Genomic DNA, 26,004 nt, shown 5'->3' on the forward strand with positions numbered 1-26,004 from the left:
ATTTGAACAACAAACCTCTTCAGCTGCTCCAACAGCCCATAGCACCAAAAAAAGGGTACAGACTGGAGAGGGAGGGCAGAACCGCCTCTGAAGGACAGCAGGGCAGCTGCCATGAGCCCAACTGCAAACTCAACAAAATCACGAGACATAAAAACCCAGGAAAGCTCAGGAGCCTCGATTTTGCAAAGGCCCTGTAGCAATGCCTCTCACGCAGGTCCACCCACTGCCCCAGGATGTGTGTGAGTGAGCAGCGCTACCCCAGCTGGGTTTCGCTGTTCGTGAAGAAGCCCAGGAGCTGCAGCAGCTTTTAGCAGACATCAGCGTCTCTCCGCTCCCCAGCGCCTGTTCCTGCAGGAGAGGACGGCCCCAGGGCTGGGCTGAGTCTCAGGAGCTGGGGTGAAGGCAGGAGCGTGCACCCCATCCCGGCTGCGCTCCAGTCCACGGGGTTCAGCATCTGCAACCATGGCTGCTGCCTTACCCGCTGGACAAAGGCCATGAACAAACTGGTCTGAGAAGGTCAAGCAGCACTTTGTCACTTTGCTACAGATTTATTTCCGTGTGAATTAATGAAACAGTACACACAATTCCAGGGGAAAAAAAAAAAATCTTTATAGGCCCATAATCCTTCTTTCACAGTACAATGCAACAGTAAAGGATTTAGTCAGTGTAAACAGAAGGTCCAATAGTGATCATCAGCTATCACAGATCAGCTGCACAAACACCACAACTACGGAGTTAATGCCATTACCACACAAATCGACAGTACTAGTACAAATCATAACTTTACCTACAATGCTTTTTCATGTGCAAAAACCATGAAAATTCAATTTACAGAAGGGCACCTTCTCTAAATCTTCATGGGAGCTGTAAACTGCCCCCTCGGGGCTGTCTTATCTATTTGGCAAAAGGTCTCAGGGCCTGATTCTCCAAGGTACCCTTACCTTCATCTGCAGCATGCAAGCCATCAGGGCTCTGCATCTGGAAACCAGGCACTCGTGTATTCTCTGTTGCAGCAGGACAAAGAAAATAATCAGCTGAGGATTAATCTGAGTCATTTATTAAATCACTCCTGAATTTCAGCTTAGATTCATTCATTTACCAAGACTATTTAGAACAGTCCTGGTTATACTATGTATGGATCATAAGAGTTCACAGGTAACCCACAAAATCATAATCCGTTAACTTCTTTTTTTTAATGTACTAACTGAACTGTCACTGGTGTCAAAAGCTGAAGCTTATGGTAATCTGTTGGCAAGCTTCAAGAGAGTGGATACATTATTGAAGTCAAAGGGTCAGAGAAAGAGAGGAATGCTACCAAGGCGAGGGTAAAACGTTATGCTGTGGCCATCTCGCAGCGCACTGCTGCAAATCTGCACCTCAGCTGGGGACTGCCTGGGAGGGAGCCCTGCGCTGCCCTTACGCTGCGCGGGTGCATGGGGCCTGCCGATGGGACTACAGGCTTTCACAGGGAGCAGAACTGTTCTGCACCTCCGGCTGCACCAACGCCAGCTTTGTAAATTGAATTCATAGTCAGATTATACAGGAAAAAACAAAAGGTAGTTATTTATCATACCTCTTCAGAAAGGCAAAACAAACAAAAAACGGGATGTAGAAGTGATGCAGTAAACCTAAAGTCAACGGGTACCTACTTTTTTTTTTTTTTACTTTTTTTTTCTTTTTAAACACATGAAGTTAAGTTACAGACATCATATAAAACGCACACTTTATGGAATTCCTGCATAGCAGGAAACAAAGAGGCTAGCGCTAATCCAACAGCTACGTTAACAGCGAGACTGCCATTTACCGGTGCAAGGAAGATGCCCTATCTAAAAATAAACAGAGCGTTACCCCCCTTCTAGAGGAGCCCTATGGCAACACTTATACATTTTGTTCAGAAGGAAAAAGAAAGCATTTTCTTGGGGATAAACTGCCAAAATAATTAGTTTCACATCCGTAAATTTAAGGCAATGTTACTTAGACCTGAGAAAATGAAAAAAAAAAAATTTAAATTTATTTTCTCAAATGTACATATACACTCAAAATCTCAGTATTTCCTGTCTCCTCCAACTTTCAGGTGGTGCTGGGGAAAACAGCCGTGGGGAAACTGCTCTGAGGTCTCAGGGTCTGATCCTGAGAGTTGCAGAGTTTGTTCCAAGGAAAGCTAATGGGAGCTGTGAGTGCTCAGACTCACCTGGCTCTTTTTCATATAGTCTCTTTTTAAACACCTCTGTTTAAGCCCCCTGGAGAGGGTTAACTCCAGAATGAGCCTGTAGTGCACCGGTAACCCTGAAAGGTTTGTATAGCAAAACTGCAGCTAAAATAGACAATAAAATAACATACAGTAAATTTCTGTGATTTCCCCTTTTCAGGAGAAAAAGAAGGATGTCAGGGTTAACAATTTCACTGCACCTTTAGCTATTCCCATAACTACAGAGTAAATCCTTTAACACTAGTGTGAAATCGCAAATTGTTCTGTGCTCTTCCTTGAAAAATAAAAATAAAAATTTAAAAAAAAAAATTAACTCGCAAACATTTCTCATTAAATGGTAAGAGACACGAGAGAGATGGGGTGGGGATTACAGACACACAGCATGCTGAGTTATTAAACAAAGTGCAATGATTTTTGACTATACAGGAGGACGGACGGAAAACTCCCCTTCAGTACCACCTAGATGCTCAGTACCTCTGGAGAGGTCCGGAGGTACCGTGTCAATCTGTAGCTGTAAAGCTTGTGTTCGAGGTTGGCCGGGCTCCACGGCCCCGCGTGCAGCTGCGGTAGCTCTGCACATCTTAGCTACATCTGTGACTGCCGGAGAAGAGATTCGCTCGCACAAAGACACGGTCGCTTCCCAAACGTGAAATTTAGTTGCCAATTGAGGATTTGATGGCTGGTTCTAGAAAGCCGCTTGAGCCACAGCTGAAAGATGGACTCAGCCCTAAAATCTGTGCACGCCTGGTGTAGTTTCTGTGGGATCACCTCCTTCTCCTAAACATGACTACAGACACAAACCATCCCTCCCTCCTGCTCCCAGCTGAGCAGCCAGACACCCGCAGTCCTTGCTATCAGCTTAGGCCGGTGCCTGCCTTGGGCTTGGGCAGAGGGTCACTAAAAAGCAGAAAGACTCCATGTCCCAGCTCAGGTTCCCACAAAGTGAACAAGTTTATCACCGGCCACTGCCTGGCGAGAGGGTCTGCGGGCAGATTTTTCGCTGATATTTCAAACGTGACTATCCAAAGATCAGAGACCAAAAAAAAAACCCAATCCTCATCTGAATAGAAAGCGATTTCCACTGCTTGCCAGCACCTCCCTACCCTCCTCTCCCAGGCTCAAAGGATGAACAGGGAGTCAGCTTCTTTACTAACCCCACTGGGAACTAAACCCTTCGTCAAATCACACATTAAAGAAGCTCACTGTGTGCAAAAGACTCTTACGCTAAAACAGTTCCACCCTACACAGTGCAGTCAACACAGTTTTTAACTTAAATTTGCAGCTTGTTCTTTACAAGTGCTTGGCAGAGAATATTTATATTCTTCTGACACCATATAAATAATATTTATACAGCTTAGACATTTTGAGACATGCATTAGACTTTAGGTAGTACATATTTCTTGATCATATATGCAAATATTACTGTCAATTAAATCGAGCAACCTTATGCTGGACCATGTCTTGCGTTATCCAGGACATTTGATGGTGGCTCCGAATCGTCCATGGGAAGGACCAGGCGCGTTCCCCGGATTACGAGTTCATGGTCCCCAAAAGCAAGCTCCCGATCGAGCGCGTCTTCAGAGCTGTTTCCCACGAACCGCCGCGACGTGCCGCTGGATGCAACGGAGTCAGTGTTGACGGTGGAATCCCCGTAGGTCAGACTGATGTCCCCATCATTCAAAATGAGGTCGGAGTCATCATCCTTCAGCTGCTCTTGATTCTGGGCAACAAACAGGAGGAAAAGTGCTGTTTAACTCTTCCTGAATAGCTATGTCTGCAGTCGCGTAGTGGTGGTGAACAACCAGATAAAGGCACCGAATCTCAGACTCTCCTGCACCATGACCATAACCAGATGTGCTACACACACAGCTCCAAGCCCAGGAGACTCACACAATGCACTAACTTCTCTGCAAAGTGCCTAAAAAGGCTCTGTCGGCTCTTCTTTCTGATGCCACAAGCAGATACATGGGGAATGCAGTTTTGAGCGGCTTTGACTGCACTAAAATATCCACGACCACAGGAATCACACTGCTGACCCATCAGAGCCATCTCTGTTTTGTGCAGGGAACTTGATGCTGATAACTTTGCGGTCAGGGAAAGAAAGCTCCCGCCACGGAGAGCTGCCACTGCAAGGGGCTCCTGGCACGGCAATGCCCTGAGTGCTGCGGCCCTGCCAGAGCGCCGTGCCAGCACCAGCCACCCGCAGAGCCACGGCAGGCCCAACCTGACCAGCAAACCCAGCACCTCAAAGAGCGCGGGTGCACACAGGCTCTTCAGTGATGGTGGAAGAGGTCGCTGCCTACAGGCTCTCCAAAGCTGCTTGTTCTCTCCCTGCCCCTCTGGACAACTCAAACAAGGGCTCTTTACTGTTTCAGGAGGAAATCAGCCCCGGTTCAGATGTTGGCAACCTTTTTGGTTGCAGGGGCTGCAGGATGGCTCAGCTACAAGGCTGGAAGAAAGCAGGGGATAGGGAAATTGTGTGTCCTCCCAGCTAGGCCTGGGGCAGGACAGCTGTGACAGCTTCACTGAGCCAGTCACTGAGGAACCATCATCAATACACCACGAATACCTTCATGACCAGTCAGCTGGATAAGCAAATGCTCACAGAAATTAGCTCCTCCATCAGCCCCAGCATCTGATCTCCCCCCAGGCTCCCAGCTTGATGCTGCAGAACAGCATCCAAAAGCTACATAGAAACGTAAACACATCAAACTCTACCAACACCATGACAGAAGGGGCACTGAGGGACTCACTTCGTATGCCTGTGGACTCGTCAGGCACCGGGCAATAGGTCCACAGCACCCCGGGAGCGTGGTTGTCAGTGGAGGACCGCTGTGTGTCAGCAGAGGCTTTAGATAGCTACAGAGAGAGTTAAGGAAGAAAGAGGAACAGGGCGATGTCGGTAAGTCAAGGGGTAGGATGCGGAGGCAGTGGCAAAGGACCCAGTGTCTCAAGGAAATCACAGAAAGGAAAGAGCCACAAGTCCCTGGAAGCACAAAAATTATAGGGATGAGTAACATGAATGCAACCAAACACAGAGGGACATGAGTGGACCAGGACACAGTCCCGGTAAGAAAAGGCTTAGCAGCATCACTTGTCCCATCATCCTGTGCTTCAGCCTGGCAGATCATTCCCCCGCTAATTCATGGCAAAGCATTTGCAAGGGAGGAGAGGCACAGATCTACCAAGAGGGCTACAGACGAGAAGACCCCCTGCCCTTCCTGCCCGCCTGCCACAGGGATCGAGGACCCCCTGGGCTTACAGCCTTGGCGAGCCCAGCTCTGAACTGAGCTACTGCTGCATTCCCAGTTAATGGTGGGTGGAAACAGTCATTTCTTGCAGCCACACACACGAGGAGGTGCAAATCAAAAATCAGCAGTGTGACAGGAAAGCAAACGCTGGTTCGTTTGCTAAGCAGGGAGTGAGTCATACTCCGGGTCAACGGAGTTGCTCGGGCAGACGGGATTTGGCATCGCACACACCGACCGCCATTCAAGGATACTTGTGATCGAAGTTGTACCACATGCGGAAGAGCCAGGCGCTTTCTGCCTTCGTACTCCTCCTCTCACTCTCTGGGACGCCCTGTGGGAGAGCAAAATATTAAACAGCAGCAGGGCAACATGCCAAGACCTTCCTCAGGGCCGGGAGGCCCCAGGGGGATGTAGGAAGACAGACACCTCCCCACTGCCTCTTCAGAAGAAACCTTTGGGTTGCAGCAAGTATAAGGACGTTCACATGACAGGCTGAAGGTGCTTCCAGCACTGCGCTCTGCATTTAGCAGCGTACAACAGCCTTAGAGAGGTGGTATCAAAGCACAGAGCGACCATTTTTCTGCTAGAGCCTTCCAGTTTCTGGTCCCAAGGTTTTAAGTGCCTTGGAGCCAGCAACTCCATCCAGACATCACATTTAATAGTGACTGACAGGTCCAACTTCTGTCAAATCTCGCCTGAGATTTTTGTATGCAAATAATCATGTGTTATGGGGATTCCTGGCTTCCTTTTAGTAGGAGAAAAAATATAAAACTGTTTGGAGGGGAATATGAATACCATTACATATTTCACAGAAATATGGCTTTCAGATTTATGGCTCTGGGCTGCCTTTAGCATTTGACACTTTCCGTCCAGGAGGAGAACACCCAAATAAATGGGTCTGAATAAAATGAATCTCCAAGGTGCAGAACCCACACTGAAATTGAGTAGAGCCACAGCCACAGCATGACAGGGCTGCAGATGCAGAGAGACAGCTCGGGGCTACCAGGCAGGAAAAATCCTGATGCTGCAGGGCTCCAGCATTTATTTCAGCATGGTCGGTGGTTCCTGGGCTGCCACATAACTACCACAGGAAACATGGGGGCAAAGGAGAGGTTGAGGGTACCCATGGGTAAAAGCAGGACAGAAGATGCTACATAAAATGAGTCAGTAAATGGTGTTTCTGTACTGCCCTGAACACTGGGATGAGGCAGAAAGCCTCTTTGTCATACACATTTTGGTGTTTATTTCAGACCCAGCGAGGGAGAGACCAAATCTATCGCAGCAGTACTGTGGACTGCAGTCCAGCATTACTTCTATGCCCTTCTTTCCAATTGAATAAAAGCAAGTCTTGTTAAAACCACAGAGAGCACAGAAAGCCCATGACTCCCACTGACTGCAAACTCTTTCACCAGAGGAGCTACAAACCCTCCTACAGCTGGGAGGGAGCGGAGCACACACGGGCATTCATAGGGTCTCGCTGTAACCCCTGCACCGATGAGCACAGTGCAAATTTCTCTACAGAGGCTGCCCAGTGGCACCGCACTCACCACGTTCTCCTGATCTGCGTCCACGCCGACTCTGTGGAGGAGAAAACGAGCAGTGGGTTAGCACAGGCAATGCCAGGTGGGTACGTGCCGCGGTCCGGGGGGGAAGGATGCGATCTTACTTTCATCTCTTAAAGCCGACCACCGGGGATGTAAAAGCGGGGTGAGGGAGAGGACGCGCTGTCCCCTGAGAGCCTCAGGCACGCCACACTCACCGGATATTCAGGCAGGACAGCATGGCCGTGGTGCCCCCACCGAAAACCCACACCGTAAAGAAGACGATGAGGAGCGTTGTGCTGAACATCATCTGCCGGGCATACGTGGCCGTGTCGCGGATGGCCAAGGCGAAGGCCATGGCTCCTCGCAGCCCTGCCGGGGAAGGGGCAGCGGAGGAGCTGTGTTAGCCCATAGCACAGGCAGCCACCCCCACCGCAGGCTTCCTCACCCAGGGTTTACATGGCACTGCCTCACGTGCAGTCCTGTCCCTCTGATGGGACATCCACCACTGGAGGAGGCCACAGTGCTTTAACAGTGATGATTTCACCGTGTACGCTGTGAAAGCCTGGGTTATCACTCTTTCCCAGCCCAGAAAAGCAAACCCTCCTCCTGCCCCATGCTGTGCACTCAAGCAGCGAGGCGGGAGGAGCTCATTCCTACATCTCAAAACAAAGGCATTCACACCATCGGGCCTAAGGGAGCCCTTTCCTGCCCAGCCTCCCCTCCAGATATTGCCCGTGAGAGATTTACAGTTAAATAAGGAATATTTCCAGGTGCTTGGGGGCAAGGAATTGCAGATGGAGCCACATGGTCAAAGGCAAGGATGCAATAACGTACCAGCAAACATCATCATATGCTGTAAATTTGTTCCGATCTTATTTCTTCTCCCCAAATTCAGTAAAAATGACAGTGGGTAAATATTGGCAGCTCTTCCTAGGAAGATAGCAAGCTGTATTTGCACACATTAAGGAAATTGCTCTTCCTAGGTCTCCCATCGCATCCCACCTCTGGAGGGAGAGCCAATTTCTGTTGCCTGATGGAAACGCTGGGGAGCCTCAGAAACGCCAGTCCTCTGGATGCAAAGATAATAACCCAGCTCTGAGTGCTACAGCAGTGTCGGAAGAGCATGCTACTGCCTCACCTAAGCAAAGTACACATTGCAATTCAGAAATGTCATACAGAGACAAGCACAAATAAACAAGAGAAATGATGAGAGGGCAGGTTAGACAAGTGAGAGGAGAAAAACCACCATTTCCCACTGTATGCTCTCCCCTGCCAGGTCCGTTTTCCACCCCAAGAAATATTTGTCCTCTGAGAAGCTCAAGTTATCACAGCTACCACAACCCCTCTGACATTCCCCGGCATGCCACACTTCACAGCTGGGTTTGAAGCTTTAAGCCAAGTCCCGCTCCCAAAGATTATTCAGCAAAATGAAAGCAGCAGCAGTTGAGAAGGGAAAAAAAAAATAAATCTAATACTCTTTCTGTTTTCATAGCCTGTGAGATACAAGAATCACCAGCCCCTTCATATTGCTTTTATCTTTGAAGCTGTGTCTTTTAATACCAGCACCCAGATGGCAAAAATAATCTTGGAGCCAGTATTCAGCGCAGCCTTGAATAATACGGAAAATGCTTCCAGCTTTTATGTTCTTTCCTGAACATCATGAATTTGCATAAGAGACGTATTTCATGATCTCTCTCATGAATGAGCTATTTCATCAGTGAGTTAGCCAGTTCCTACTGAAGAGGCACAGCACAAAATTTCAATCTAACCACCCAAATGGCATTTCCCTGCTTTTCACTCCCTTTACGCCACTGCAGCCCTGCAAAAGCTCATTGGGGAAATTCAGCAGACCCTGCTGCAAACCCATGTGCCAGCACCACCAAAGATAACGTTTTATTTATCATTATAAACTTGCTTCAGTGCAGGCAAAGGGTGAAAATAATTCTGCACATCTGAACTGGCTTCCCTGTGATATGAAAAAAATTCCTTCAAAATCCTTGTTTTTCTGAGACATACCAGGGCCGATAGCTTGTTTCTGTTAGCATCAGCCTGCAGAAGGGGAAATCTTTTCTCATGACATCATTCAGAGGCATCTACTGTAGCTTTAACTGTGCTATTTAACCAAAAAAAGCTTTTTTCAGGGTTAACCAAGTGGAATAGCAGAGAAAAGAGGAAATAAACGGCTATACCAGGCGGTGCCCATTTGCAAAGCCACTCCTGGTGCCACTCTGCCACGTGACGAAGCCTGGAGCTTTGACACCATGTTCACATCGAACACCAAGTCCCTGCAGCAGCTGATTCAAATGCCTACAAAAGAAGACTAAACAGGAGGAAGAAAAAACCCAGAAAAGCTGGGAAAAGAATCTCCATCTTCTTAAAATAACCAGCGAAGGCACTACTACATGGGAGAAATTCCCTTTTAAAAATAAAGCTAGACTGGCTGAAAAAAAACCCACACATTTAAATGAAGAACACAAATTGGGAATGAGGCACCTCTGCCTTTCTTTTTCTGTCTTATAAAATGGGCTCCAAAGGATACGAAAGCCCCCACCACGAAGGTAGGGTTAAAGACGTGGTTCTGGAAGGTGAACAGTGCAAGTCCCATGTAGGAGAAGATGAAGTTTTCTGCCAAGAAATTCAGAAGCTCAAACAACTGAAAGAGAAAAACAAATTAAAAGCAAGTTAGACATGACATAGATTTAACAAGAAAAACATGTTAGCCCATCCATCATGCAATAAATACTTCTGCAGAAGCAACCCTAGTAAAATCCATCTGTAGAAAGAGAGATGCACCTAATTCTGGCTAGATGGAGGGAAAAAATATTGAACTTGAAATTCAGAGAGGCTGAGGGTGCTGAGGAGCTCTCACCTGCTTAGTTCTGTGTTGGGACTCTGTAGATAAGTTGTTATAGGTATAATGGGCCTGCGTGATCCCACAGAAGAGTACGGCCACCACACCTGGGGAGCAGAGCGTCACATTAGACTCCTGATCATGAAGAGGGAGCTGAGCTGCACCCCAATAGTGTAAGGGACTTGATGCAATAACCCCAGAACCCAGAATAATTAGACTTCTGAAAGCAGAGGGAGACCCCCGGCTATAATCGATACTGGGAGAAGCAAAAGTCAATAGCCCCATCATCCCTGCAGATCTCCGTCCCAGACGCAGGGCTGTGCTGGAGCTTGCCTGTAAAGCCACACGCTTCGGCCAGCAGGAACGTGCTCCAGGACATCAAGAAGAACAAGCCGGTCTCCAGCAACGGGAACTCCCGAAGTTTGGTGAACTTGGTGACGTTGCAGATGGTTAAGGACAATTTGGAGAGAAACTGTAGGCTAAGAGCATATTGAATCCAGTTGTGTATCACAGCAGCACTACACAGCCTGCCTCTAAAAAGGCTATGGCACCGCCTTGCACTAATTTAGGCAAAAAATCATGAAACACTGCATCTGGGTGAGATGCAGCGCAGCAAAAATAAGAAGCTGTTATGCAAACACTTGGAAAAAAACAACAAAAAGGATATTAAAGCTGTCACTACTCCAGTAGCTGCTCCCATTGCAAAAGATCCACTGAATATCCCCAGGAAGATCCCAATGGACTTGAACATCGCTGTGACATCAAATGTGTGGCTGTTGTCACCCGCCGGCTGGTAGGCAACAATTGAACTGAAAGAGGGAGGAAAAGCACACACAAGAACAAAACACTCCTTAGTCTGGAGGGAGAGGCACATCCACGGTGCTACGTGAGCTTTGCAAAGTGCTACGACTGCTGCAAACACCGAGCCTGGGAACTCAGGGAGACAAAACCCGAGTCCCACACTGCCATCCCTCTGTGTTCACAGCATGCAACCACAGCATGCCCACCCTGTCCCGGGGAGTTTGGGATCCCCTGCACTCCCGGCCGGCTTTCTACAGGTCAGCCACCCCTCTGAGGCAGGGCTCTGCATTTGGTCCTTCTAGATGTTAGAGAGCAGCGAACCAAAGCCCATCTCTTGCATGATCTCCTGCAAATACATTTGCTAGGCAACAGTCCATCATTTATGATGGTATTTTGGGGGTTTGGTATCAGCTCTCTATAAAGTCAGGCCCTCTGGGACCACACAAAGCATTCAAGTGGGAAGTCTACATTTCTCCGTCGACTCCACAGAGGCGGCTGATGTGAATATCCCCTGGAGAACTGTAAGTTATGCCATTTTACCGCACTTCACATGCACTACATTTATTTTGCACTGCTCCAAGTTCTGAAGTGAAATATCGCAGGGTAGCAAGACAAACGGCACAGTGACAGCTCACAACAGCAATGCTATTATCTTATCCACCAGACTTCAGCAGACCTTTGTGACGAGATGGCAAATAGGTCTGCTGCATTGATCCCCCTCTTAATCTGTTACCTCCTAACTCCTGATCAGCTGTTCCACTGTTTCACTTGGAAAGGCTGAGATTCAACAGGGGCCCTTATCCATCTCCTAAATCCCATTTATCAACTCTTTACATCACGTCCTTTGAGTAAACTTACCGAAAACATTAACTTCCTAGTTAGCAATCCCTTGGCTGACTCTGTTAAAACTCTTGGATGTGAACTTTAAACGTTTGCTGTTTAACCTCCTGAGTTATGCTGGAACAGAAAATTACTGCCTCGTGCACACATCCTGCAGCTTTCTCCCCTAACTACACATCAACATTTTTCTGCAACACGACTGACTATCCTCCCCTTTCCAACAAGTCACGGATCACTTCCCTTGCTAAACTTCTTAATACGTTTCATTCTTCTGCATTGTTTTTTACACTGCAAGCCACAGATTTCTCCCTGTGATTTCATTTATTTGTCAATCTCACCTTATACTTCCCATTCTCCAACATGTTCTTATTCTGGGGTTTGGGGTTTGGTTTTTTTTTCCTAAATCCAGACTGGTTTCATTTCCCCTTCATAACCAACTGTTTGGATGTCAGTTTTGCATTTTAACCCATTACAGTTTTCCTTCTGGTTTTGCTTTTTGCATCATTAATAAGATATTATTGCCAGCTGTCCCTGCCCATGGGGCTCATCATGGCATTCATTCATCCCTGTGAAACCTCCCTTTGGAAGAAGCAGGCAGAGACCCTGTCACTGCATTTACCCCCCTGCTCCTGAACCGCAGCCCCAGCACCTTGCTGCCCACTGGCTTTTGGTTCTGGATTTAATTCTTCTTCATCCTGCAACCGGTTCCCTGCTGCCACACCGGGCCAGGCCAGGCCAGCACGAGGCAGGAACAGAAAGGTACAGATCCTGCTCCCCAAGCCCAGGAACAGACTTTCATCCAGGACTGAAAGCAGGGAGGAGAGGAGCCTCAGGGGCACAGAGCTACTGGTAGAAACCGTGGAGGAGTCCCAGCCTGGGGAAGCACCAGTCCCCAGATCCTCATCCTCTCCCAGCACGGGGATAGTGTCCGCAGCACTCACTTTCACCACGTGCAAGGAGCTGATGGTGCTTCTCGGGGCAATCACCGAACCCACACACCCATCCAGCTGTGGCTGGAGCCCCCCTTCACCCCTGGGACACAACAGCACCCACCACCAGCTGTTACCCCGGCAGCAGCTCCTCCATCAACACAGCCTGCCCACCCAGAAACCCCCCAATGCCTCATCTTCCCAACTCACCCTTGCACCCCCTAACTGGGGAGCAGGTTTTCTGCTTGCAGGAGCAGAACCATCCCCATGCGGTTCCCCCACTATGCCTCTTCTGTGAAACAGGGAAATGCCAAACTAAATTTAAAAAAGGGGAACCATAAACAGGAGCTCTGGACTGCTCTTGGAGGAACTCTCCTCCCTGGAGCAAGAGGCCTTCACCTCCTCTTAGCACCCAAGGTGTGGTTGTGTCCAGGTAAATCGAGGCTGTCCTTGAGACACCTGCACCAACCGATACCCGCCATGCTGACCGGGGCTGCCTTACGCTGCTTATGGTGATGGCAAAAACAGATCATGGCAAGCTTTAACATGGGTACAGGTTAACTGCTGAGAAGCCCTTGAGAAGTCAGCATGCTGCTCGGCCGCTCTGCACAAAAACCTTGCAGCAAAATAGCTGCTGACTGCAGCTCAGAGCTGCTGTTTTGGTGGAAATTATCTTATTTCAGGGAGGGGGGTGGATTGAACTCAGCTTGTGGAAAGAGGAAGGCAGGAAATCAGCAACAGCTACAAAGCTGGTACTAAAGCAGTACAAGAGGCAAATTGCCACGCATGGTGCAGTCACCTACGTGTGCGGAGATCCACCACAAATTTCCTTACCCTGATGCTGAACCCACCCACTACCACCCAGAACCTCCCAGCACAGGCTGGAAGACCCAGTCTCTTCCACACTCAGGATCACTTCTTAAACATGACCTGGCTGTGCAGCATTTACTCTCGCACCAGCAGTGACACATCCAGCATAAAAACCAGAGTGAGCAATACAAACAGTTCCAGAAACCTCAACAGAAACATCCAATTCAGTAAATACAACTCATGCGGGTGGCGATACACAGCTCACAATATGTTACTTGCTGCCTCCACCCCAGTAAAACCCACACAACCAGCACGCTGGAGTGACAAGTATTCCAGAAACATTTTCTGTGTTAGTCTTAGCTATACGTTAACCTGTCACCATTGCAGATATTATATATTTCCAAACAAATTCCAGTGATGACAACACAGTGAAAACGCAGATAAAATATGTCTTATGTGCAGAAGACATAAAATATTAAAGAATATAAAACATTATTTAGAAAGCCAGCAAGTCTCCCATGTGTTCAGTCCAGGGTATTAACTCTGGCTCTAAGAAATACCATCTTCTTGATGCATGGAAAGTGGGGAGAGAAAGGAAACAGCTGTTTTACCAGCTATTTCCACCTAAACAAAAGCAGGTATTTGTGGATGGGAAGGAAGACAGGTAGAAGCAAAGCCATCAGCAAGGGGTTTCAGTGGATTCTGTGGCTGAAAAGCAGACACGATGCTCTTCCCATTTCACAGGGACATAAAAACTTCCTTCTGGCTGGGTCAACTGGCCATGAAAGCAAAACAAAACTATCCATCATGCAGGGGGAAGTTGGACAACCTGCAACCCTAAGCTGTGGTCTGCGATGAGGAGATGTATCAGAAGGTCACTACACCTTTTGGGGACTCTTAATATGGAAATCTGCTCTTGCAAACTTCAATAATTCTATTTTACAGGAGCATGACCGAGTGGCTCCCCTCAACACCTGACATGTAACATACATAACAATTAAAAATAAAAACAGATCACACTTACGAAGACAGCACTATGGCAACGGCATCATTGAGGACGCTTTCGCCAAAGAGAAGGGCATACAGCTCAACATCAACCTGGAGTTCATGGAATATGGCAAGAACAGTCACTGACAAATAGAAAAATAGAGAGACATTTAAAAAGGTGCCATTATTTCGGTGTAATCAAAGACAAAACACCCCTTTTTAGAAAGCTGCCTTCCTGCACATCTGTGCCATTCTGCTGCAATCGTGCCAGCTACCCTCCATGCTCCCTTCATTCTGCCCTTTCAGATTTGGATTTGCTTTAGCATTTCCCTCCTCCTCCTTTTCCTAACACACATCCTGGGCATTAGGTCTATTGTGTCTTTAGTGGGCAGACTTGAGCAAACTCTGCTCCGAGCTTCCTGAGGGTCTGAGCTCATGGGCTGGACCACGGTACCATGCTGACACGAGCCACCCGGCTTTTGGGCTGCCGCTAGCTCAGAGAATCAGGCAGAGCCTTCCTCCACCTGCAGGCCAGGAGGATGCAGACTTGTCCAGGACAATGTCTGTCTTTTCCTTCCTTCCCTAATACTCTGAGAGAATCCTCAGATTCAACACAGTGAAGTGCCAGCATAGATGTGTTAACATTTCGGACCTATCTGGAAAGAGCCAGGCATCAGCTCAAACCCTGAGTGGGGGTTTCTTGTGATTTATGGCCACATGGCAGGGATCAGAGTACCCTCAAGCCCTTCCACAATCCAGTGGCTCCAAGAAGATAATGAAAATGGAGCAGGTTTTGTATATCAGCCTTGCAAAAACATCACAACATCTAAAGCAAGCGAGATGTAACACATGGTGCATTGTGCACAGCTGCGTCTGCTGCGCAGGGCTGAGCTAATTCCAATCAACTTCTGTGAAAGTCCTTTAAAACAGCATTCAGGGACTCATCTGTCCACACTGAAGGGGCTTTAACCCATTTATGCACAGGAAAATGCTCCATTTTTACCTGTGAAATCTTCTTGTTCCTATTTTAAAGAAGAAGAGACACGACACCGACAGCTCGCCCGCAGCATTTCTGAGCGTTACTTCTACTTATGGCCCTTGCCTGGCCTCTGCCCATCTGCCATCAGATCTACCACACTGCCATCGTGTCTGTGAGGCGCTTCCCTGCTTTGAAAATGTGCCCCCATCTCGACGTCGACACCCCAGCAAAGTTACGGGGAGGATGCCCGACCTCACAGCCACATGGGAACAACTCCCCACTAAATGAACTGGTGGCCTGAACGCACACCCACCCAACACACGTTCGGAGAAGCTGGGAAATCATTTTACCTTATTTTTTAAGTTTGGGTTGGTTTTTTTTAAATAAAAATACCAGCAGTAATAGCCACACCAATACCTGGCAAATCTTAGGGAAACATAAAAAATTAATTATTAAAAACTGATGGGGAATGCACATCTCACATCTCCACGTGGCAGACAGGTGTGGCTACTGCCAGGGTTCTGCAGGGCTATTCTTGCATATATGCACATACATACAATGCTCCTCACTTTGCCTTTGAAAACAGAAATGACTCATTTTTAAGATGAACAGGTAAAAGTCCCAATTCATCTGGAAACAACAGCCAGTGGCATTTGTTTCAAAAGGGCGGAAGACTTGGCTTATCCAGGCATGCAGTCTCTCCCTTCCATGCAAAACTGACCAATATCTGCATTTAAAAATATCCCCCAAAAGCTACTGTAATGTCAGGAGGGGGGGGCAATGCTGTCAACCCCCAGTCCCACCACACTGGTCTCAAATGTAGCAGCCAGGCTGCAAAGGAAGAAATTCAAGCTCTGTTCAGCAAAGGGCAGGAGGAAGGAGAAGCCCTTCTGTGGTCCTGTGTTTTCAGGTGAAGCTGGAGCATGCAAATGAACAGCTACCGTGTAAAAGTAATCGTGAACAAAGTGAAATTCAGTTGGACAAGGCATGTTTTTCATAGTTTTGATTTACAAAGTGCTTCAGCAGACCAAGCTATCACTACTGTCCTCAGTACTGCTTGTTAAGATCAACTTCCAATTAGATTAGCACCTTCCAAATTCCCAATCACATGGAAGTGGAAGGAAATCAGCTAAACTATCAGCTGAACCCTCCCCACATTACACATCTTGTTCTGCATCAGCTGTTAGCATAGGAGGGCAGAAACACTGTGGATCTTTCCCAAAAGCCAGCAAAGTCAAGAAAGAGACTGCTAGGACTTCACTGCAAACAAAGATATAGGAAACAGAAGTCTGGAAGGTATATTACATGTAACTGGAAGGAAATAAAAAGGTATGGAGACAAATCTGGCCTCTAGAAATGTTGCAAATAAACTCCAAAATTCAGAAAGAGAATTTCCACAGGGTTCAGACTTTCTTCCCTTCTTCACCACAACTCAAAACAGATCAAATAGGTAAAATGAGGGGGAAAATAACCATCTAACATACCTGGGTCAGTAGCTGATACAATGGCACCGAACAGGAGGCAGTCAGTGAAGTAGAAGTCTCCCCCGAGCTGCCCAGTGACTTTCATCAGCGCCACACAGCCATACACAACAGAGCTGGTGATTAGAAGAGGCAATTACTCATCTCTGCAGTGAATGAAAATGACATTCAAATGGGCTCGATTCCCCTGAATTTGCCAGATTAACCCCTAAAGTCATCCAAATGCAGGAACACCAAAGAACTGTACTGCGTGAGCTGAGCCTGGTGCAACCCCAGGACCACACACACACCAAAACACCCACCACACCGGACTACACACACAGTGTTGCTGAGGAACCAGGACCGAAACTCCTCCATGAGCATAACATGGCTGAAGAAAAGCAGCAGCCAGGCTTGTGGGGTCTTGTGATCGCTTTGCAGTATTTCACATTAACATATTTCAGTGGGATGACCTTGGTCTGACTTTGAAAGGGCCGAAACTTTCAGCGAGGAAGAGATAATGCAGATGCTGAGTTTGTGTGAATCCACTGGACTCTCCAGTGGAAAACACCCTACGCCAGCCTGCGTGCTACTATTCAGAGCAGGAATCATCTAGCTCCCTCTGCGCAGAGGGATAAATAATTTGAAACACAATCTGTACTGGCTAGGCACCTGCTTCTAGCAAGTAAGGACAGGACATGCCTTTACAATCCTGCCCTCTGCTCTTGTGTCTCATGCTTGTTAGGGCTGTGCTTTCAACAGCTTGAAGTCACTGCCTGTTTTTTCAAGACAATCTTCAGAGAAGTGTGAAACTTTTCCTGCCATGTATATAAACATTCAGTATGGGATGCTGAGAAAGCACTATGCAATTAGACAGCAATCACCCTGTCCACATAGCGAAAGTTTGGACAGTAAAGAGTATTATTTGCCGCTGCCGAGCAGTGGTAGCGGAGAGCCTGTGTGATCTTTTGGGGCTGGGATTAGTGGCCGCAAGGCCAGGCTCAGGGCACTGCCTCCAAGCATGGCTCAGACCCCTGCAGAAGAGCCAGACTGGCTCCAGCTACTCACCCGATCACCAGGCAGGAAATTGCAGTGCCAAGAAAAGCGTATGCTAGGATGGATCCCAAGTTTCTGAAGAAGTGTCTCTAGAAGGAGGAGGAAAATAAAATGTTATATTTTGCTAACAATTTATTTCAAGCCTGCACAGGCACCCACACTGTGTCTGTAGCAACTTGGACCCAGCTCAGACACCACGAGCTGGACAAGCACAGCTGAATGGTGCCCAGCACAACCATGTACACTGCCAGACCAGGAGTTGTTAATGCAGCATTAATAAACATGAACATATCATTTTCTTGTACCCGTGTATTTAATAAGGTGCTGTTCCAAGTCCCGAGAACTGATTTCCCAGCAGCATTCCTCCTTCCTTCTCCTGCAAGCTAAACAGGATCGTTTTCCTCTCCTTCCAAGTCAGCATTTCAGAGAGCTGCTGCTTTCTAAAACCCTCCCACCCTCCTATGTGTTTTGAAAGCAAGGATGGCTGAAATGGCCCAGCTGAACTCAAAAACGCCTGCACAAACCTGTGCTGGAAATGGTTGAAGTCGCTGACCCTTCCTGGGGCAGAGGGATGGATGAGACTGACCAGGGCACTCTCAGCCCTGCTTCCTACAATCCCAGATGTACTAGGGAAAACCATACTCAGCTCCACAGCCTTGGCCTGCTGAGCAAGCGTTAAAGCACTCTCAAGTATTAAAAATGCTCTGGAGGCAGAGGAACTAAAAATGTAGGCAATGTAAAGGCACGTACCCTTTTCAAGCTGTAGCCTGCATAAAATATAATTGGAGGAAGCAAGATGTTGAAAAATACTTCAGGATCAAAAGTCACCTGTTAAGAAAAAAAAAAAAAACAAACCAACAATAAAACCGTTTGTTAAGACTTTGCAAGAGAAAACACAAATAACAATGTCATATAAAATATATGGAGGAAACACTGTACCCCTGCCAGATGCAATGTTGTGGGGCCAACGCTGAGGATGTGTCTGGGGTCTTCTGGACACAAGTCCAGAGTCTAAACAGCTTAAATTAAGATCTGCTAAAACCAGAGTTTCATTACATTGCGTTCAACTCATAATTTATAGCTTATCACAATCTAACCAAAGTTAAAAAAGAAAATAAAATCACTGGTCCCCATGGAGGGAGTAGGGAGCATCGCTCACCTCTCCAGTCACCAACTCTCTTACCTTTCTCAGCATCTCATTATCCTGGACATTATTGAGCTCCTGGGCGCTGATCTCCCCCTTCAGGGTGTACTCATAGTACTTTCCACTGACGTTCACCAGCAGCGTGGCGGGACTGGTCTGCACTTGGCAGCTCAGTGTCACGTTGTTGACGTCGCTGGGGACGTGGATGCCGTAGCGCAGGACCACACCGACCAGGACCCCTGGGGAGGGATATGGTGAGACGAGCCACAGCAAACTCCCAGGACAATCTCTTTGAGCATGGATGCAGCATCAGGCACACCAGGATCCTGACCCTCTGCTCAGCTGCTGAGCACAGTCACCATCTAAATAATTGCCCGTGTGATATTAAACCATCCGTGTCCTGCCATGAGCCATGCAAACACTCCATGCTCACGCAGACTTTCTAACACCAGCCACGGACTGGTCTTGAAGGCTTTTAATTACCCAGCAATCAGTCAGACCCTCATTCTAGTGCAGCAAACATCCAACACCGAGGGCACACCGGTTTTCTTAGGGCGAGCACCTTGGCATTGCTGGCACACAGCTGGGGACCTGGGCAAGGCACTGCCCACATGTGCCCCAACTATGCACGCTGCACCCGGAAACCTGACAACATCACATTTTGCCACTACATTAAACCTTTCATTTTTGCAGGGAATTAAAAAAGATACGAAGCAACCACCATGAATGCTTTGAGGACAGTGAGCAGCCTTCATAAGAGGCTGCAGCACCGTACAGCCTTCTCCTGCCCTGGGGATCTTTCACTTCACACAGCAGCAATCCCCATTTTATAAAAAACGTGGAAGTTTTGCTTTCCAGGTCGCCCACCCAGTCGCCCCCTGCAAGCTTCAGCTCTGCACCATGAGCGGCAGCCCCAGGGCAGCCCCGCGAGCCAACGCTGCCTCCGGCTCAGCTGCTGCGCAGGAGTATGGTGGGGTTAATTTGCAAGTCAGCAATTTATACGGCACTTTTCATTTGCAGCACAGCTGATGAGCTGCGTACTGAGGCCTCGCATCCAGATAAACGGCATTCGCACAACAGAGGTTCCTCCAGCTCCTTCTCACCCGCACGGTGCGCTGAGTGCTCTCCTGGCAGAGCTTTTTGACATCTGCAGGCTGGGGAGGAGGAATGTCCCACAAGACACCTTTCCACGTAGCCTTCAGCACAAAAGGGTTTGGAAACTCCTCGATTAAGGCAGCACTAAGCCGCCACAGAAATCCTGGATCTTAACCCCATCTCTGAACCACACATTTATGAAAAGCTTTCAGACACATGGGAACTAAACAGAGACCGCAACACTCGGAAGGCTTCTCCATTTGCCTTCCAGGATGCTCCCGCTTCTTTACTGTTGCCTTAATTAAGATCTTGCTCTGTGCTTTCCTACAGGCAGGGCACAACCCTGACCAAAGGGAACACCAAACTCTTTCTCCGCCGCCATCTCATGGGAGCAGAGCCTGGGCAGGAGCACTGCCATGACTGGGCAAGAGATTGTAGGGCCCCAGGACTTTCAGCATCCCCTGCAGCCAGTTTCCAATCTACTGCCTGTTTTTTGCCTTCTCTTCCCTTGACAGCAGTTTTCCAGGACAAGATTTGCTCATTTTGCCAACGGCCAAAAGAAGAGCCCCCACCTTGCACCCCAGGGGATGTCATGCACAGCAGGGCCACCCCAGCACACATCCAGGCCATGAGCAGAGGCAGAAGAATCAGCTGCAAGCAGAGACTCACCGCTGCTAACCTGTCACACTGGTGACACAGATGGCTCATCTCAGGGACCAGGCTGACAGACCCGGGAGGTTGCACCCAAAACCCAGTCCCTGGTCTAATACAGCACTCCTGCAGCACAGCTAAGCTGCTCTTGCAAAGCTACTGATGCTTTTAAGCCATGCACAGTCAACCATGTGCTCACCACATGCTTTGGGCTTTATCCTGCACTGCACCATGATGCAGAATCACCCCAACGGTAACAGAAAAGGTCTCCCGGTGCACAGCCAGGCATGGTCAGCTCCAGCAAGAGAGATGCTTCAGGGAATGTCACACTGTGCGGAGCATCTGAGAGCTGCTTTTACACCAGCATCACGAACAGGGAACACCAAAGAGGAATCCTTTTGCTTACTTTTCTGCTAGCCTCTTTGTTCCCTGATGTTCCAGTGCTCCAGAAATAAAAATATGGAAATGAAGACAAGGATGTCAAGAACATTGAGATGCCACAGCACGTATTTACATGAGCTGGAGGGGTGGGGTGCATGGCACCACAGCATCAGGACAAAACACCCAGGTTTCTTTTCACCCAGAAGATGATGACCCCCAAGGTACCATGGGAGACAACCAAAACTCTTCACTGCAATAAAGCGAGCTTCAAAGGGTTATTTACATCTGCTTATGACTATTAAGCAGCTTTAAACAGTTACAGTGAAAATTCAAATGAAAGGGAGAAAAGCCAGACTGGAGAGCTCATTTGCAACTGCTTCTCCACTCTCACAGAGCAGACAACACCAGGTACACTGCGCTCTGCAGCCCTCCAGAGCTACCTGGGGTGGTTTTTAAAAAGACTTTTAAAAAAAAAAAAAAAAAAAGTTGATTTTAGAGCTTCAAGCAGGAGTCCAAAACCTCCAGCAGCAGCTGCCTGCCTTTCCTCAAACGGAAACCCACCCAGTGACCCCTTTAATGCCCTAATCTCAGCACTTTGAGATGAGAGGCCCTGCAGGTGGAAGGTAGGACAAACAGATGAACAGACGTTGCTGCTGGGAATTCAGAAGGGATTCTGGCTCACCCACCTCTCCGCTCTTAATCCCCGTCCCAAAGCAGCACTACATCTGATAGCTCCCTGCTCATCCTCGCCGTCTCGCTTACCCAGGCAGCTGTTCCCAGCCCCGCATGCCAGCCGTGCTCTGGCCACAGCCGAATTCCCACTCCGGCCGGGAATGGGAAAAGGGAAAAGGGACAGATAAACTTACAATATCTGCCAAGAACCACTGCGCTTGGGGCTCCCAAAATCAGACATTTTATCTTGCCCTGTAACACACTGCCTGGGAGGCTCCCAGAGCTCTCTGGACCAGGGTGGGAAAAGACACCCACGTGCAAACACACATCTGCACAAAGGGCTCGTGGGCACCGGGTGTGAACCAGCCAGCATCCTGCCAGTGGCTCCCGACACAGAGACACCATCAGAGGTACTTACAGGGAAAGCATGCTGCTGCTCTGCTTAAAACCACCTATTCTGCCAACACTAAGATGACCCCAGCACCACCCCTCCTGCCCAACACTGGATCTCTAATCAACCCTCCCCACCTAACAATGCTCACTGGAGGCACTTGGGATAAACCTGACTCCAATGCCAAGTCTTCTCAGACACCAAACCCAGGCCTGGGCTCAGGCTACCTGGACCAAGCCCAGGGGACCGTGTAGGTCCTCCTCGTTCTGCTGGTCTCTTAGGAAATGGTTCAAACTCTCTTGGCACTCGAAGGGCCATCCTAGCAGCAACCCATGAGCTTCTCTGCCAGTATCGACATGCTTTTGCAGCCAAACACTTAACAAAACTGAGCCCTGGGAGGGAGCAGAGCGGACAGAACCTGACACCGAGGAAGCTGCCAGCCAAAAGCTGCAAGGAGTAGAGAAGCTAAAGGCAAAGCTGGTAAATTAATTGAGTTCTTTTATGCAAAGTGCAAGAGATTATTTTCATTGCATTTCACTCAACTTCATTAAAAAGAACAAAAGCCCATGGGCTTTTTTTTTTTTTTCAGTGCTGTTGAACATTTCCGAGGTAAGGTTTTAAATGAAGACTAATATATTACCATCCAGGCACTTAACAACAATGGAAGCACACAGGATCCCCAGGCGAGCATTAATCTGGACACCAAAAGGAAAGGAAAATGTAGCGAGCAACTGAAGACATCCCGACAACAAGCAATTTAGACATACGCAATCCGGGGGCCAAGTGGGAACATGTACAAGGAAACTAAACTTCTAGAGAAGCTCCTGCCACATCCACCATTAGACCGCGAGAAGAACTGAAACAAGATTGTTCAATTAATCATCCTAAATGTTGAGTACCTCAGATGCGGGATCCTCATTTTAAACGCTGAAATGAAGCTTAGGGGCTACTAAACTCCTATTGTCTATTACCATGGAATGACTCCAGCCTCTGTCCAGCTCTTGAACATCAACTCTGAGCTGACAGTGTGATTTGTAAGATATAAATCCACCCGCAGCAAAAGCTTATAACTTACAGTAAAAACAGACACCAAGGAAACTCTGATGTATTTTGGCAAGAAGAGCTGTATGCAAAAGTTTTATTTGACTTAGTTGTCGGGGTTTTTTTAATTAGAAAAAGACAAGCTTTTACAAATTGCTTCTCTTGCCCAGATTTCAGGGTCTGTTCTGCAACCTGCCTGCTGCAGCACTTCCACATTTTCAGCAGACTTCCCCAGGGCTGAAAGCATCGCAGGGGGCTGGGGACAGCAAAGCAGAAGCGGTACCTGCTTTGCTCCCTGCAGCTTCTAAGTCGTCACTGTAAAACAACAGCATCTCACCACTCGTTGGGAAATTACACATCCCTTTTCCTATGGTGGCTGCCACAACCTGAGAAGCAAGTGCCTAAAGCCTTGATAGCAGGGAAAAACTCGGGATTTTCTGCATGACCAGATGGGTGATGTTACCAATTTCACCAACAGTTCTCTAAGCACAGTCTGCAAAAGAGCAGACAGAAAAGATGTGTTTTATGGATCGGCAGGAGACTGAAATGACCTGGGTCGTCCTCTGAGAACAAGGGGAGCACTCAGGTGGGTCAGGGAGAACAGAGGACCAAGAAGAAGAAAACTCCAGGAGAAGAACAAGGTTAAGGGCAAGTTTGATAGCACAAAAGAAACACAAAGTCCGTGTGTCAGCGAGCTTCAGGGCAGCAGAAGGAAGACCTTCCGTGATGGAAGCATGTGCTCCAGCTCCCGTCCCAGGGAGGTGACCACTCCTGCCCCAGGCAGGAGGCCAGCAACGCCTTCACCCACCTCAGCAGTGACTTGCAGGAATCTGAAAAGGCACAGGCCAGTATTTTGTGCCTCTGGGCTGACACAAGTGTCTCCACCCCTTCGTTTGAAAGGACACTTCCAGTTAACTGAAATTTAGGATCACAAAAGCCAACGGCCCAAACGGGTCAAGTCACAACCTCCAGAGCAAAGCTTTCTGCTGGGCAAGGAACTCGGCCATGTTGCTGCTCTGACCAAGCTTGGTCACACATCACCCACAACGAGCAAGGGCAAGGACAGCACAGAGAAGAGACTTTAACCACAACACTCAGCAGGAGATACCTTTTTAATTCTAAACTCAACGAATCTTGTCTAGATGTGGATCTGTGGCCGTGTTAATCACTCCCCCAGCACAACCCCCAATCCTGCTTTGGCTGAACTCCAAGTCATGGTAGATGACCCAGGCAGAGCCACGTATGGCATCTCCATACAATGGTTCAGGCCACTTCGCAAGGCCACGTCACCTCAGTAAATCACAATCCAACCGACTACGGACCTGCTCCCCCAACCCATGGCCTTGCTCTGCTTCTTGAAGGAACACATGTGGGGCATCTCAGCAAGAGGCCCTGTCCCAGCGGGAAGAGGAACCCCAAAAGTAGGAGCTCGTGCGCAGAGGTCCCCGAGCAGCAGGACGTAAGGCTGCTGGCCCTGCGCGTCCCTGAGCATGGCAAAGGGTGGGAGCATCTCCCCAAATGGCCTCTCCACTCTTCTCGGACAGCTTCTGGAAATTCAGGCGCTCTAAACATAGGGTGGAAACACAACCTCTGGTCCCAGTCTGCGGGATGCAAGGCTTCTGGCCTGTGCAGAGCCACATCTATGCTGCCCTAAGTCCTCGCTCTCAACCCTGGAGCAGGTCAGTGGGACTTGCCGGTGCTCAGTGACATGGTTTCGAGGCCACTTGGCATGTGGTAGCCCCCGACCCCACCAGTTTCACCTGTGCTGCAGCCACCCTGCGAGGCCGCCTGGGAAAACCCAACCAGTTCCCCACTGACAGAGGTTTCGGAGAGTCCTCGATATCCAAGGTTTGGAAAACAACCAACGCTCCCTCCAGCAACACAGGGCGAGCCAGGCCGGGGCACGCAGCCCGGCTGTCCCAGCGAGACTGGAGCATCCAGCTGCATCTGATGCGGCATGTCCCCCCCGGATCCCCGCACCCCTTCGCCCACGGGGATGTCCACGAAACGAGCCCTGTCGTAGCCCCTCGGCAAGGAGCCACCAAAGAGGGGAACGGGGGGATAATGGTCCCCACTGGTGGTGCCATGAAAGCGGGCGGCCGGGCGCCAACCCAGGCGCTCCAGTTGGCCCAGCGCAGAGCGCGGACTGGTTTGGCTGGGGCTCCCAGTGCTCGGGGCAGGGTGGGCGGCACTTGCGCCGCACAGGCTTCCCACGGAGGGGGGTGTGTGGGTGCGGGGGCGGGGGGGTGTCCGTGCGTGGGGGTGCCGGCGCCCCTCACCGTAGATCATGGCGAGGCCGGTCTCGTGGAGGAAGCGGGCGCGGCGGTGCTTGAAGAGCCAGATGGTGAGGATGGTGAGGGTGAGCAGCAGGATGAAGACGAGCAGGTTGGCGCTGTCCTGCCGGTGGCTCTCCTCCGCCGCCTTCTCCGACACGATCTCCTCCTCCAGCGCCCCGGGACGCCCCGCCACCACCTCCCCGCCCGCCGCCCCCCGCGCCCACAGCCCCGCCAGCACCAGCACCAGCCCCGGCCCCGGCCCCGCCATCGCCCCGGTACCGGCCCGGCCCCGCCGCCACCAGGAAGCGGCGCTGGGCGCAGGCGCTGCGGGGCGGGGACAGCGCTGCCGGGAGCCCGGATAGGGACGGGGCTGGGGCGGGAGAGCGGTGCCGCCGGGCTGAGGGAAAGGTTTGCGACAGAGAAAAAGGGTTTGGGTTTTTTTTTAAGGCAGCAAAGGAGAAGGAAGGGGAGGGGGGTGCGAAGGCAGCGCCTGGAAGCTCGTAGGGGGGAAAGCGTGTTGCAAGCGAGCAGAGAAAGGTTTGCAAGAGGAAAGGTTGCCTGGATTGGGGGGGGCGGGGATCAGGCCGCAGGGTGTAAGGGCTGCAAGGGAAGGCTTGCAGGAACACTGGGGAAACG

The 26,004-nt window shown here is 49.3% G+C and overlaps 1 protein-coding gene across 1 annotated transcript; it reads right to left on the reverse strand.

Annotated features, from left to right (window-relative positions):
• Positions 1–525: 525 nt before the first annotated feature.
• SLC9A6 (solute carrier family 9 member A6) lies at positions 526–25,651 on the reverse strand. The gene is made up of 16 exons (XM_074882539.1): positions 25,372–25,651; positions 18,901–19,100; positions 18,468–18,545; positions 17,730–17,806; positions 16,686–16,798; positions 14,260–14,365; positions 10,523–10,664; positions 10,189–10,294; positions 9,874–9,962; positions 9,544–9,657; positions 7,839–7,950; positions 7,220–7,373; positions 7,008–7,038; positions 5,712–5,791; positions 4,963–5,068; positions 526–3,929 (listed from the first exon to the last, which is right to left on the reverse strand). Exons 1-16 carry the CDS (start codon positions 25,634–25,636, stop codon positions 3,654–3,656), a joined length of 2,049 nt encoding a protein of 682 aa, XP_074738640.1. The 5' UTR covers positions 25,637–25,651; the 3' UTR covers positions 526–3,653.
• Between the last annotated feature and the right edge of the window lie 353 nt (positions 25,652–26,004).

The sequence above is a fragment of the Strix uralensis genome, chromosome 13, assembly GCF_047716275.1.
Source record: "Strix uralensis isolate ZFMK-TIS-50842 chromosome 13, bStrUra1, whole genome shotgun sequence".
Taxonomy (NCBI): Eukaryota; Metazoa; Chordata; class Aves; order Strigiformes; family Strigidae; genus Strix; species Strix uralensis.